The 15503-nt window shown below is 44.0% G+C and overlaps 1 protein-coding gene across 1 annotated transcript; it reads right to left on the reverse strand.

Annotated features, from left to right (window-relative positions):
* Positions 1-1152: 1152 nt before the first annotated feature.
* LOC110493675 (signal recognition particle subunit SRP68) lies at positions 1153-15178 on the reverse strand. The gene is made up of 16 exons (XM_021568074.3): positions 14588-15178; positions 14174-14240; positions 13928-14056; positions 13513-13708; positions 13137-13219; positions 12738-12847; positions 12472-12554; positions 12079-12219; positions 6933-7031; positions 6656-6717; positions 6264-6417; positions 5165-5259; positions 4786-4915; positions 4075-4150; positions 3825-3877; positions 1153-2920 (listed from the first exon to the last, which is right to left on the reverse strand). Exons 1-16 carry the CDS (start codon positions 14673-14675, stop codon positions 2693-2695), a joined length of 1794 nt encoding a protein of 597 aa, XP_021423749.1. The 5' UTR covers positions 14676-15178; the 3' UTR covers positions 1153-2692.
* Positions 15179-15503: the final 325 nt, after the last annotated feature.

Genomic DNA, 15503 nt, shown 5'->3' on the forward strand with positions numbered 1-15503 from the left:
GAAAACTCCGTTGTCACACTGTCATACCATGTAGGTGTTTGGGTGGAGTACAAGGAACACAAGAGATGGGTGAAACTTGGAGGAACTGCCAACCTCAAGGTTCCTATGGCAACACTTGCAGTAAGAGTGCATGGGAAAACAATAAACAGAGGTGTGTGTGATTGTGTGTATACAGGGGTGTAATTTAGCGATGGTGTAATACATGTAGCCTAATACGGGGGTGTGCCATGAACTAATTTAACACACAGTAGGATTGTGATTAGCCATTTTATATAGACATACATAACCCTGTATAGATGTATACAGTAGAAGGAAAGTGATTCACCAAACAGTACATCATAATACTGATGATGACTCCTGATCATGGCCTAGTATCAAACACACAAAATGACCCATACCACGAGGTTAGGATGCATTTCATGGTGTCTGAAGTGTGCATGGTAGAAGGCACATACCGGCTTGTGATGACAGAGTCCAGCTGTTGGTTACCGAAAAGGGATCAAGGAAAAAAACGTTAGGTGGTGGGAGGAGGCTGATTAGCTTTGAAAGTTGTTAACATGTAGCACCTGTACGCCTGCCTGGGACAAAAACACACACACCCAACACAGGCATCTCATGCTGCTCACACACCCACACCTGACACAAGAGCCTATGATCATGAAACTACACTAATAGGCTTCTGTAGGAGTGCCAAAAGCACTTCTATAAAACTGGGTGGTTCAAGCTCCGAATGCGGATTGGCTGACAGCTGTGGTATATCAGACCGTATACAACGAGTATGACAAAACATTTACTGCTCTAATTAAGTTGGTAACCAATTTATAGCAATAAGGCACTTCGGGGGTTTGTGGTTTATGGCCGATATACCACGGCTTGTATCCAATTGTATCCAGGCACTCCGATGCGCCTAACAGCCTTAAGCCGTGGTATATCGGCCATAAAACACACCCCCTCGTGCAGTATTACTTAATTATAACAACAGCAGCCTTATAAAGTCTGTGTGATAGAGGTTGTCAATTGAAGCTAAGCTACAGTATAAAGTAGGTATCAGTCACAAACTAAAAAGTGAGTGAAAATGACAAAAAGACAAGTTATAACATCTTGAAACGTTCAAGAGAAGTTAGGCATGAGTGAAAAAAGGACAAACTCTGGTCATGTTTGCCGCAAATGTCTCGTTTTTTTAATTAGAAGCCAGAAAACGATCCATTTCATCATCCATTTCACAATTTTCTCTTTCAGTAACTCCACTTTAGTTTCTAATCATGTTTAGAGAATTCATTTTTCAGGCATCTTGGGTGATGATGCGTGAAACCATTCCAACACCCAAATCCTGTTTATTAATACATGACAACATTGGGAAACTAAACAAATGAATTGAAATAAAAAAGTATAAGACTTATATAACCCTGAATTAAAGAGAAAACAAAGAGTTAGATTGAAGAGAGGACAGAAGGTAAATTGACAACCTGTAGAACACGGTTTGTCATCATAGGCAAATGCAAATAGGAGGTCCATTGAATAGCTAAAGGCTCTTGATTACAGAACTGGCTTTGGTACTGGAAAAGCTGAAGAGGTGTTAGCCACTCAAAAAGGGTGCCGCTCCCTCCCATTTAAAACCTGTTGGAATAGGAGCCAACTGATACAATGAAGTAGTGTGTACTAAAATAATATTTCTAGACATACTAGGGTTGCTTTGGACAGAAGTTAATGAACGCTGCCTCCTAGACTTTCCCCCCGAAAGTCTAGGAGGCAGCGTTCATTAACTTCTGTCCAAAGCAACCCTAGTATGTCTAGAAATATTATTATTGAGGCCAAACTGAATCCTAAGCAGTCCCCTTTGACCTCAAAGGAATTCGGTCTTTTGTCACACACAGAACTTACATAAAATGTTTTAAAAAGTCATGTCATTAGAGAATATAAACACGTTATAGAGTCCTTTCCTGGACCGAATATAAAGTTATTGGCCACTGAACCCCATTGTTGTATAAGGAAATTAACAGGACCATTTCAATCCTGAGGTCTAGTCGCCAACTGTCAACCATGCAGAGATGTATTGGTGCCACAACGGCGTGCAGGACAAGACAGGCGGATATACTATTCTCTATATTGAGAACTTGTCTCACAATCTAGATATTACAGTCATAAGACAGTTGAGGCAATACAGAGGTGACAGAATTTAGACAGTATGACCACGATCAGAAATGAACATGTTATGAGACATCACGGCTTGGACGTGGATTTACCCTGTGTGCCTGCATTTATACAGTTTGTCCTTTTTGATAGTGATTGATACAACACTTCCTCTCCCTCCCTCCTGTATACTGACATTGAGACTGAGTACATGAAGGCGCTTTTAAGAGTAAAAAAAAAAAAAGTCAATTGGGTTTGTTTCCCTCTGTAAAGTGTGTTGGGGGTTGTTGAAGGGAACAAACACAAGGCCTGGAAACCTCTAGAACATGGAAGTCTCAAACTGGTAGCTTTCAAAATGGCGCTCTATACCCTTTGCAGTGCACTACTTTTGATCAAGTTGTCTACTACACAAGGGAACAGGGTACCATTTCCAGACACAGACATTATTTCCACAGTTCAGGTGGAGAAAGTTTTCTAGAAACCCACTCAGCCCGTTTATCAATATCATGGGGGCCCATGGCTGCTTCCAACCTGAAGGCCTCACCGAAGCCTGGGACTCGATTTAGCTGCCGAAGCCGAAGATGCCCTTGATGTAGCCGGTCAGGCCGCCCTTGCCCTTCTGCTCCACCTTGTCGTCGAGGGGTGGGAAGGCCACGTGGTTGAGAGCCAGGTCAAAGAAGAGGGGCTTACAGGGGATGGGCTGGAAGTCAGGGGGGAACTGGACCAGGTTGGGCTGCTTCCCCACCAGGGTGGGGTCCAGGTGGAAGGTATCCAGACGTTCACACAGAGGCTGGATGGAAGAGGGGGAGGGGGGTAAACAAATTAGAGGGAGAGCAGGGACTGGTAAATGTAAATGACTAGAACCTGTCATAAGATTTGGCTCGTCTGTCAGCTAGCAGAAAACATACGCTGTGGTTCCAATGCAAAGCAGAGGTCATTTTTCATGAACCAGCACCAAGTTCAGTAGTGAACAACCGTAATACCTGCCATGTCGACATACACTGCTCATGATAGCAGCAGCATGACATTTCAATGACAGATTTAAGAGTGAGATTACACAATGACATATAGTACGTCTGGCAGAGGCCTCCTGATATCGGTCACCCATCACCCAAACATTGTCCTTCTTCCGTGTCAGTCTGCTCGGCAGCATTCCAGCTCTGTCCTGTATTGACTGAGGCAGGTCAGGGAGTATTCTTTCCCCGCAGGCTGGCCCACGTAAGGCATGGTCCGTGGTAGACACACTCCTATTCCCAACACCACTTCCTCTCACTACTGCATAACTAACATACTACACTTTTCATTTACTCCACCATTATCTGAAAGTAGTCTAGAAAATGCCAAGGCTGGAACTTGGGAGGTACCGAGGAGTCAGAGTTAACACAGAACTAATTGGTGAGCTGCTCAATTAAAGATCTGGGTCAACGTTAAGAGATCAATAAAAGCTAGAACAAGGAGCGGAACGAGGAGCTCCACACTCTCTTTGCAAGTTACGACCGAATGTCCCCTCCCGAAACTCGAAAGACACCTGTGAAATGGCGATCTGTTCAAATAACCAGTGAGGAAAAACCCAAACACTGTAATTACATGCAGAATCTTTCCACGAGAGGTTAGAGTTAGGGCTAAGCACATTGGGGGTGGTTAGCTGTGAGACTTTGTTTTTAATGTGGGAGGCTAACTTTGTTCGTTCTTACCGTGTTGTCTTTCACCTTCTGCTGAGAGGGTGCTTCAGGAGCATCCTCCGTGTCTAAAATACAAACACACACCCTCAGCTTCATAACACAGGCAAAATAAACCAGAGACCTCAGATCTTATAAAACGCACACCAGTCAGGTCACAACAATGACAAGTCAAGCAGAAAAGTCAAATACAAAGTTGGTTAACCCAGGTAAGGTTATTACCCTATAGAAACAAAATGGCTGCCATTGCAAGCCAGGTACCCACCTAAGATGGCCGCCGCCTGAAGCGAGTATTTCTCAGCGTTGACCTCTGTGATCAGCTCCTGCACATCAGGCAGATCCTTTAGGCAAGGGAGACAGATACATTAGGCCAAGACACTTTTAGACAGTCCCACAGTAGAGGTACCTGCCAAAATAATGGAAACACTTGAATAAATGAGGGATACTAAGTATATTGAAAGCAGGTGTACCGAGTTAATTATTCTTAGGGTCATGTATAAAAATACTGGGAAGGCCATTATTTTGGCTATCATGACTATGCCCCCCATAGGATGACAATGGCCCCATCCAAGTGGCACGAGTGGTTACTGAATGGATCTATGAGCACGAAAACGATGTAAACCATGCGTCATGGCCGTCACCAGATCTCAACCCAGTTGAACACGTATGGGAGTTTCTGGAGCGGCACCTGAGACAGTTTTTCCACCACCATCAATAAAACACCAAATGATGGAATTTCATGGAAGAACGGTGTCACATCCTTCCAATAGAGATCCAGACACTTGCAGAATCGATGCCATGCATAATTGCATTGGAGCTGTTGTGACTCGTGGTGGCCCAGCGCCCTATTATTAAAGACACTTTATGTTGGCGTTTCCTTTATTTTGGCAGTTACCTGCATGCTAAAAATGTAAGTTTACATACTGGCCACAGTCAGGGGGTCAACGGTTATAGGTCAGGGGTCAGTGTCTGTTACCTTGAGGCTGTTGTTGAGGCTCTTAGCCTTGGACTGGACCTCCTTGGCGTACTTCAGGACCCGCTCATACAGGACCAGAGCCTCGCTCCACTTCTTCACCAGCACGTACGACTGGGCTATGAAGAAACACCTGGGGGAGAGAGAGGGGGATGTTAGTGACTGTGTATGTTTCTGTTCTGGCAGAGGCGGCTCAGAAACACTTGAACAGTAGGGGTTATGCCAGCAACTGTGCGTGTGTGCATGCATGCATGCATGTATGTATGTAAGCTTGCGCCATTTCTTTACTAGCTTATACATCAAGGCTATGAAGAAACACCTGTGGGAGTGTGTGTGTGTGTGTGTGCACGCAGTGTGTGTCCTCCGTCGTGTGAGCTCTGACCTGTAGGCCTTGTAGACCAGCATTTTGAGGGCCACCTCCTTCTGGAAAGTGTGATCTTCCTCCAGCCCCTGCAGGGTGGACAGCTCAGCCAGACTCTGTAGAAACAGTCATGAGGCAACATCAACAAGAATAAGCTGACTCACTGGTAGAGGCTTAACCATAGAAATAGAATGAGTCAGAAAGAAACATCCTATTTCTACGGGCTTAACATTAGGGTTGAATGGCGGGCACCCCCTCAGACGATCCCGCAGGTGAAGACGTCGGATGTGGAAGTCCTGGGCTGGCGTGGTTACACGTGGTCTGTGGTTGTGAGGCCGATTGGCCATACTGACACATTTTCTAAAGTGACGTTGGATGCGGCTTATGGTAGAGAAATGAACATTCAAATCTCTGGCAACAGTTCTGGTGGACATTCCTGCAGTCAGTATGCCAATTGTGCGCTCCCTCAAAACCTGAGACATCTGTGGCATTGTGTCACGTGACAAAACTGCTCATTTCAGAGTGGCTTTTATTGTCCCCAGAACAAGGTGCACCTGTATAATGATCATGCTGTTTAATCAGCTTCTTGATCTGCACACCTGTTGGGTGAATGGATTATCTTGGCAAAGGAGAAATGCTCATTAACAGAGATGTAAACAAACTTGTTCTCAAAACTTGAGAGAAATACGTTTTTCGTGCCTGTGGAACATTTCTGGCATCTTTTATTTCAGCTCATGAAACCAACACTTTACACGTTGCGTTTATATTTTTGTTTGGTATAGTTTTTGGACTTGATCCTGGGTATGCTGAGTAAATAGAGTGGTTTGGGTGTTTTGTGGTTATGAAGCAGGAAAATATCAAACCATTCAGTTTCACTATCAATTACTGTAACATTATGAGACGACAAGGACACAGACATTGGGAATGTGCCAGAGATGACAATGTAATGTGACATGGTGTTGTGTTATCAGAGGTGTATTCATTAGTGCGCACAACAGCAAAACGTTTTAACAGAAAAATAAAAACAGTTTATTGGACAACCTCAGGTAGCATCGCCCTGTTTTACTCGGGTGTCTTCCGTTTCATGGCTACTGAACACGACCCAGGTGTGTGTTTGTACCTGGAGGATGATGTCGTACAGGCGGATGAGGTCCTGGGGGCGAGGGCCCCGTTTGTTCTCATCCGTCTGTGGCTCCTTCAGCTTGGCCTGCAGCATGTGGGCCATGCTCTCGTTCCTCTTCACCACCGTCCACAGCTTGATGTAGGTCAGGTAGCTATGGAGGGGGGGAGGCACAGACACAGGTCAAAGACTGATTCCATGTACAGATAGGCTCTTAATTCATATTTGCTTGCATTTCTCATCTAATCAAAATGCATTGGAGAAGACAGTCTGAGGAGAGGGACGTCGGACCTTCTCCTCCAATACGTCTGAGGATGCGGGGAGGAGATAGGGGTCACCATGCGTCTTGCATCCTCTGACAAATGTCAGACAGACAGAATGACCTCTCTTACCTGTGCAGGAACTGAAGGTTGGACACCTTGCCACTGGCTTCATCAGATCTCTCTCGCTGCTTCTGCAGAGTTGAACAGTCAGGGAGCATTTACCCATAAACAGATCGGGTCAAGGACTGTACCAGACTTTGTCACTACTACTCACGTTACTGTTTATCCTATGAACTTCACTACGTCAGGTCCGTAAAGCCAAGTATCAACGTGAAGCCCGGTCCGTTCGTAACCCTAACTGTCATGTCTGTAACTTTTTCAGTGTCAGTCAGTCAGTCATACTTACCGCTTCAGTCTTCAGCTCCTCTCTCACAGCCTGGATGGTGTCTCTGCACTCGGCTAGTAGGGTCTCGTACAGACGTTCCTTGGTCTCCTCATTGGCTGCCTGTGGGCGACAAATGGTGATCCAGTATGAATATGACATAGAATATGAATTCATTATTCCATAGATACCTCCCCTGACCTTCTCCTCCAATGGGTATTGAGAAGGACATGAGGATAGAGGACACGAGGCATAAGCAAGAGAGACCTTCCCTATGCCTGTGGGCACTGATGCTGGGTTATGGGATTCGTATTTATTTGTGCGATAATATGAAAAACAGTATGAAACAAAACAGCCGAAATACCATGAGAATAGCAACGGCTGCATTTTACTCACAAACGTGGTCATACTTGAAATGTTTGCCTGAAATGGAGCCTTGCTTACAGTACGAGTCAGATTAAATCATGCAAATGTAAATATTAGCGTAAAAGCTCAAGTAGGTCTTGGGTAAGGCTGTGACTGGGAGAGACAAACGTACGCAGCAGAGCAGGTTGCTGTAGACATTCCTGTAAAAGGTACATTCCTAGAGTTACTGTAGCTCAGGACCGATGTCAAAGAGAAGCCTGGTTGTTCATGACACCAAGATGTAACACAGGCTTATTGTGTACGTTACAGTAGGCTAACTTGTAGGTTTGGGAGGCAGCCAAGTGTTGTGATTTATATTGTTTATGAAAAATGTCAGTCATTTCAGAAGATGAGGGAGTCAGAAATATTACAGTATCGTCAATGACTCATTTGTCCTAGTTAGAACGTCCTAGCAGTGGCCATATTAAATAAAGAATTGCTAATAAAATATGTTTGTTATATATTCCCCTGCTGACAAATCCATCCAATCTTAAATTATTTTGCCGCATCTTATCCTCTGACGAATTGGTGTACATGCTTGTGAGACAAAGTACATCTGAGGATTCGCCAGGGTCTTCTCTTTAGTTGACAAAAACACTTAAGCAATCATTAAAGCGCTAAAACATGGCGGGGAATGATTTGGGAGCGTTCCACTTTCAAAAAAGTGGCAGAATTGTCCTTTTTTTAAAACCTCAAATTCATAATCTCCAGCACCATACCAGTGTCTACATACTTGAAAATGGCACATTTATACGATCTGTGGTTAAAAATATAAAAACATCCTAAAGAAAATGCTTATCATTAAGCACGTTTCCATCCAGAAATGCGAGTAAAATAATGTATATAAAATAAAAAAAACAGCTGTGATGGAAACCGATGGTTACAGTACAATTTTATAAATGCTGAAAGATGACGTTCATTCGACACGGTGGAATCTGTGTGTCGGTAAGATGAATTACTCGAGAAATGGTGGTGGAAACTCCTTAAAGCACAAATAGACATTATAATCATATTGGAGTCGTCCTCCCACTCCAACTCCGGGAAACAATGCAGTTTAGTAGGCTAGGCTACAGATGAAATCATTTCTGATGAACGTCACAGGGTGGTGAAAGTGCACGGTGATCTTGATGCTCCTTTCCAATAAATATCGAGGGTCTTATTCTGGTGACATGATGATCGATGCTTGACTGCCGTTTGACAATAAAAGATATTCCTCGCTCTTAATAGCGGCATTATGTTAAGTAGCCTACCCGCACTGTTAGGCTTTGGCGGTATTTGTTTACCGTTTAAAAAGAATAATAAGCAAACCAAATGCATAGCCGGAGCCCTTAGCTGGATATAATTTGACACATCTTAGATTTCGTTATAAACAGTGGCTTAGCACGCACCCACATTGTTTAAATGTTTTTTTTTTTTATGTACGAGGGTGCATGCTACGCCACTGCTTATAATAACTACATATTGAATACGTGCCAAATAAATGATATCCAGCTACGGGCTCCAGCTATGCATTTGGTTTGCCAACTTGACATCTAGTGGCTAGAAGTCAAGATCAAGCTTCTTGGTTACAGCAGAGACATTTAATCATTTCCATGATCAAGATCTCGGTTGCCTAAATTGCTGTGTGTGCAAAAAATTTATAACTACTTAAAACCTTGTGCGTGAAGACCGTATACCCCAGTATGGTACAGAAACAGTAGGACTTTGGAAATCTGGATAACGCCCAGCCCTACGCACTGTATCTGACCAGAGTAGGGACATTTGCTATTTAACGCAACAGTTTGTGACAAAACTATCGAGTTGAAAACACGTTGGAAACACATTGAAAAGTCTTTTTTTTTAGGTACATTAACTTTTAGTACACTACGTCATCACGCACTGATTTTTGGAAGTCAGTTTTGTGGATTTTGGAATATCCGCATCAAAATCTCTCACCAATTGGATGGAAACCTATCTTGTGACATCACAAGTTAGGATGAAAAAATATATACATTTTTAAAACCTGCAACAAGTTTCTAGCCAGAGGGATGGTATATTCTTGCTCCCCACATCACTAATCTGTGTTTGAAAATCTGTGTTTTTCAAATGAAACTTTTGATAGTCATTGGGTAGAACGTCTTAACATTCTATATTGTTCGACAAAACGTAGAAATGCACCATTTTCACATATGTAAACAATGGTATTGTGCTGGAGATAATGAAAATGAGGCTGAACATTTATGAGAGTTGCCCTTTAACACAAATTGGTTTTGGGCAGACTATGAAGTAACATTCACTCCTACCCATGCAGCATGTGGGTATTGTGGTGAGACATTCACTTGTGCCACCACCCTGGCAACGCCTAGCCCCTAACAGGACTGGGAGAACCAGTCTGGTGTCTTCTGTGCTTAGAGGGAGAGAAAGAAGGAGGGATGGTGCATCCCTCTTCAGTATGTCCCCTAGGGATTGTGCATGGCCTTAAATGGCAGTTCCGTTGGAATGGTTGAGGGATCCCACACGAAACCCAGACGACAAAAAAAAAAAAAAAAAAAATATTTGGGGGATTTTTACTAAATGTAATCCACAGAAGTCCTATGGATGAATGATTGTTGACAGACACAAATGTGAAATATAAAATGCATAACATTTGAAATAATTAAAATTGCCATTGGACATAGACCTTACCTAGGCCTCCTTTTAAGATTCCATAAAGTTTCATTTGTGAGCTACAAAGCAAAAATGTGTCAAATGAAGCTTTACGGCTTGCTCTGTAATAAGAGTAGTATTTTAATGGTCATACTTTTATGAATATTGAAATATATATAAACATGAATATTGAAATGTTTAGATTTTCTATATAATTGTTGAACATAATGTACTCTACAGGCATATCAGAGTTCCAGAGTGGGAACTCTGCTTCTTTTAGAGTTCGTAAGCATACCCAACAGAGTGAATGTGAAAATGGATTCAAAATGATCACGTTCTACTGGTGATTTGCAGGATGTGCAACGACACAAGTAAAAGGAGGGTTGTGATTGGTATAGCAGACGTAACCAACCAAATTCAGCCTTACTTCAAAAGTGTAAGCACAATTACATGTAATGCTCTGCTACATCTAACACAAATGATGGTCCCACTCCCAAACTGATAACTATTTAGCTCCGATGCTAGTCTGTCCATAGAGACTAGGGCTGATGGGTGTAGCCATATGAGTGTGTGGGTTGCTATGCAGAGAATGCAGTTTGACAGCACGAGTGGCAGCATGCCAGAGCCTAGTGCAGGTGGGTGTGACGGGTGTGGCCACAGGGATGGAGAGGTAGGCCTACAGGAAGCCCAACAGGGAAGGTAAGAAGAGTCTGACAATAGACACCTGTCAGAGAGCTGTAGTGGAGCGAACGCCACCTACTGAGACCCAAGGTGAACTACATGTGATGATAGCCACCGTTGGACTCCTGACCTGCCTTGAGGATAACCTCTCCCTACAGTCTGGTTGATAACAGCTCGATACCGCTATAGAAATCGAGCACTGGCTAGGCTGCAGCACTAAACCCCTGTTCACTGGCCCCCTAGTTCACCAACAGTTTCTCTAGTTCCATTAGTTCACAAGGCATCCTTGTTCACGCGGCTCATAAGTTAAACTACCGGCCCTGCAGCTTCATCCCACTAGCCCATAACGAAGCAGAGGTGTCCAAGCAAAACAGCGAAACCCTTTTCAGGACTTGACATGAACAGTTTTTTTTTTGGCCACTTAGGACAGATTCTTTACTTGTCTGAAAGCTCAGGCCCCCCCCCCCCCCAAAAAAATAAAAAAAATAAAAGGCCTGTACCACCATAGGCCAAAATAGGTGATTGATATGCATGTTGTAAGAAGCAAAGAAACACTTTCAAAGAAGATAGTTGGTTTATTCAGGGTGCATACACATTCGGACAGATGTCAGAATTACCTGGCCAATATTGAATAGAGCGGAAACCGCAGCTTTCCAACAGGGTCAGATTTATGTCTCAGCTCCCAAAGAGACGGCTTTTGCAACCGGTGTATGCAGCACTGGTGTATTAACGCAGCCACTCAACAACTACGCAGTTGATGAACGCTCACAAGGCCATGTAACAAGTTATTCACCAGGGCGCTGGTGGAAGGTTTGGGACATGACACTAACACATGCTAATAGCTAAATAGTTAACTACCAAGACAACTAGCCAGACTATACAATATGTATTAAACTGGACATCTGGTTAGTCTGTTGTCGATCATTATATTAAAAGGCTACCTGCTGCTGCTGCAATGTCTCTCTCAGGCAACGGCCCACTGGCACAGGTAATGTACACGTCTGATGACAGTACGAACCCTGTTTGCTGGAACAAACAAACATGCACAGGGTGATCTCAAAAGCGGAGCTTGCAATCGCAGGTGATTGAAAGACTGCTCATGCCTGTCAATGCAATAATTATACTCCGATGCGCTCTGCAGAGATTGGGAAAGACCTACTTCTAACCCGAGTAATTGTTCGATATTTTGATGTGTGAATTATTTATTTGTCTAGTCAGACAACTTAAATCTATATTCTGCTTGTCCGACTTTTTGTTGTTGGTTGTCCCGGACGAGCGTTAATGTCGAGCCCTGCTTTTAAGACCAACATTCTGACCTGACCCGTACTGTGCCGGCTCTGACATTTTATTTTCACAGTTCAAGCAACTGCGGAGGATGCGAAACCCAGGCCAGCCCAGTCAAGTTCTGCTTGGCTCAGTACCGTGAAAACGTGACTAGTCGCCTGGTAGGGTCACTGACCTGGGCGATGGCGGCCTCGTTGTCTCCCAGGCCCAGCAGGAAGATGCGGGCCTTGTCGATCTTGACGGGCACCGTTCGGCCTCGCCACTCCACCTCGCTCATGGTGGCTGCCTGCTTGGCTCTCGTCTGTGTGATCAGGGCCTGGAACAATACCACAACCATTCAACAGTATGCAACATAAGACAGGTCTGTTCCAACATCCACACTAGCCTACTACTGAAAAAGATAGAACACAGACCCGATACATTGCCTAAGGGGTATAACAGTATGGACAACGGAACAAAGGGATTTTCTCTACACTAAAGAGTAAAACATAGATTTATGGCCATACTCTCCAGTAGTAAAGTAGTTGTTACTATGTGTTTTACAGTGAGAGGGACCACACACACTGACCTCTAGTTTCTCAGCCATCATGCCTCCTCCTCCTCCTGCACTGAGCCTCATCTGCATCAGCTCATTCATGGCGTTCTGGTCACCTGGGGTCAGAAGGGAGTAGGATTGTTCACTACCAGTCAACTGAACGGGAACGGGTTGTGTGTGGGTGCGTGTTCGGTGCGAGGGTGTGCGATTTCCTCGATATGAGAGGTGTGCATGTGTGAATGCTTATGAAAAGTGCAATCCACTGTCAATGTGAGCGACGGGCTGTGTGTGTCACCTACCGATGTTGTAAGCACAGTAGCGGATGTTAGGTGAGATCTCCTCCACACGCTGGTGATACAGCACTGCCAGCTCCTCAGTAAAGGCACTGGCCAGCTTCTCATAGATTGTCCTGAGGGAGGTTACAATACAGTTACATGGAATTTTCTGTAGTTCACAAGTAGCAAGGTGGTGGTCGAAGAATACAGCTATATTCTGAATGCGTTTGGATATGTTAAGCATACGCCTACACTCGTTAACATCAGACAACTTGACATCTGTCAACAAACAATGTAGCCTACATTGTTAAGGCCTCATTTGCCCCATGTAAAATGATGATCGTAATACTCTAGATCAAAAGCTCAGCAATCAAAAGGGGCCACACTTTAGGCATTTCGGTAGTAGAGTGGGGTCAGACTCACTTGCACTTGTTGAAGGCCTCCGTGGCAGCCTTCCACTCCTGCAGCTCAAAGCGCACCATGCCACTCAGGTAGGAGGTGTAGGCCTGCAGACAAGTTGCATTCATTATTATTAATTCAGAGGTCATCAGCAGCTATTTCCGGCTGGGTTAGAAAGACAGGGCCATGAAGTGCCCTTTCCTCCAGGACACGCCCAGCTGCCATGGACACACCCAGCTGCCATAATGTTGGTTCCTCAACTGATAAATATGTGTCTTCAAATATTAGTTTCAGTTAAATTGTTACTTCACTTCAACAGCATTTGAACCCCATGTTGAAATAAATGAAGGTGAAACAATAGGGAAAGTCACGGACTCTCCAGGTCAGGGCATTAGCCTACCTGTGCTTCCAGTTTGGTCTTGGCATCCACACGAGGGCTCTCACACAGCTTCTCCAGCCTCTCTCCATGTTTGGCGGCCTTCCGCAGGCGGGACAGCAGGTGGAAGCGCTTGCGGGGCTCTGTGTTGGCCTCCTGCTTCAGCTGCATGGCATAGCTCCACGCCCTCTCAGCCTCCATCAGTACCAGCAGTAGATACCTAAAAGGGGAATGGGATTTGTTATATTCAAGGGACTTGGGACAACTTGTGCGGGCCGCTATTTTGTTGCCTCTCTGGGCACTCCATGAATGATGAGTATTTTGATTGTAGTTCTAGAACAGAATGATGGTTGCTGGCAGGTATCATGCATTAAGTATTTGGATTGTAAATCCAGTTGTACTTTAATACTGTTGTAAGAATGGGATCGGGTACTATTACCTGTTGTCAGAGTACCGGTTGTCAGAAAGCATCTCGACAGTCACTTTCTTCCCAGTGAACTTGTGCCTGTTGCCGCACTTGAAGCCCAGGGTCTTGCGCAGACGACGCAAGCGCCGGGAGCAGTATCCCCTAGGACAGAGAGAAAGACATGGGTGAATTTTAGTGTGAAACTATGAGCCAACCATAAGGTATGATCTGTGGTTGTCAAACACCCATTCACTGCCATAGTCCAGTCCTCCATCTCACCTGTATCTTTGATAATCCCCGTGTCGCAAACCATGTTGTTGCTGGGAATCCTTGATGATCTGGAGAACTGCAAGTATGCGTTAAGGGCCAGTCTACTACATTCACACAGGAACATAAAGCTAGCTAAATACACAGTGAAGAATTAGAAAAGCCACAGTAGCTATACTTTAGCAGTGGATTTGAATTATGTGATGGATGTAGCAAGTTGACAATGTTAATTTACTTAAATACACATGACTTTAGCAATGTTCTAATGACATCTGTAAACCGCTTTTCTAATGACACAGCGCTAACCTTCCGACATTACGTTAGCCAACTAACGTTAGTTATGGAAGCCCACCTCCACCAAAACATACTGGTGTCGCTAAATCAAATATTGGTCCCGGGTCAGCTGTATAGCTTTAGAAAGGATACTCTCCAGTCCTATTCCATCTTCCGCTGCATTTTCTTTATTCTCGTCCATAGGTACAATTTTCCCTTCATTTTGCTTGTCGGAGGCCATTTTTCTGCTAGTAGCACACGTCCAAACAGACCCGAAAAAAATGCACCGGAAGTAGACTCAAGCGACAACGTTTTAATACACATGACACGCAACAATAGCGAAATACACGATTCAAAACAGTCCAATAACGCTTAAAACATTCAACAAAAACATAAACGTAACAGTGTTAGTCCCATGTTTGAGCTGAAACAAAATATCCCAGAAATGTTCCATACGCACAAAAAGCTAATTTCTCTAAAATGTTTTGCACACATTCGTTTACATCCCTGTCAGTGAGCATTTTCTCATTTGCCAAGATACACCACCATCTTCTTCTTCTTCTGAGTGTAACGGCGGGTGGCTTCCGATATGCTGCATTACCGCCTCCAACTGGACTATAATATAAATACATGATACTTTGTAAAAAAAATTATTAAAAAAACATCCTTCAAACTAATCCTAGACTCATTAAAACCCCAAGACTACATTCCACTACCTTGACCCTATCAACTCCTGCACCATGCCAACAGCCTGGGAGGACGGAACACCACCACTCAACACACCCTGTAACTCTTCTGAAGTAAAAAATCAATTTTATATATATATATTCTAAAGTCAAAAACTTCTCTGCAGCTGCCACCACATCTATTTTCTGTGATTTTTTTCCCATTTCTGTGGTACAGTTGATAACCATTGCTATGAATGCTAAGAAGCCAACCTTACTGAAGCGTATGTCACTCGTTGGCCTATCCCTCTGTGCTGACACAGATCTACTACTCCTCCCCCTTGATCCATTCTCCTCTACTTTCTTCACTGCCTCAGGATACGATACCTTCTGCACTACTCTGA

The sequence above is a fragment of the Oncorhynchus mykiss genome, chromosome 17 (assembly GCF_057628025.1).
Source record: "Oncorhynchus mykiss isolate SJ-2025 chromosome 17, ASM5762802v1, whole genome shotgun sequence".
Classification (NCBI taxonomy): Eukaryota; Metazoa; Chordata; class Actinopteri; order Salmoniformes; family Salmonidae; genus Oncorhynchus; species Oncorhynchus mykiss.

Coding starts and splice junctions, on each gene's coding strand:
- LOC110493675 (XM_021568074.3), bottom strand. CDS start 14,675: ATGGCCTCCGACAAGCAAAATGAAGGGAAAATTGTACCTATGGACGAG. Junction 6,718..6,932: donor AGGAGCTGAAGACTGAAGCG/GTAAGTATGACT, acceptor TCAACTCTGCAG/AAGCAGCGAGAGAGATCTGA. Junction 5,260..6,263: donor TGTACGACATCATCCTCCAG/GTACAAACACAC, acceptor CTGTTTCTACAG/AGTCTGGCTGAGCTGTCCAC.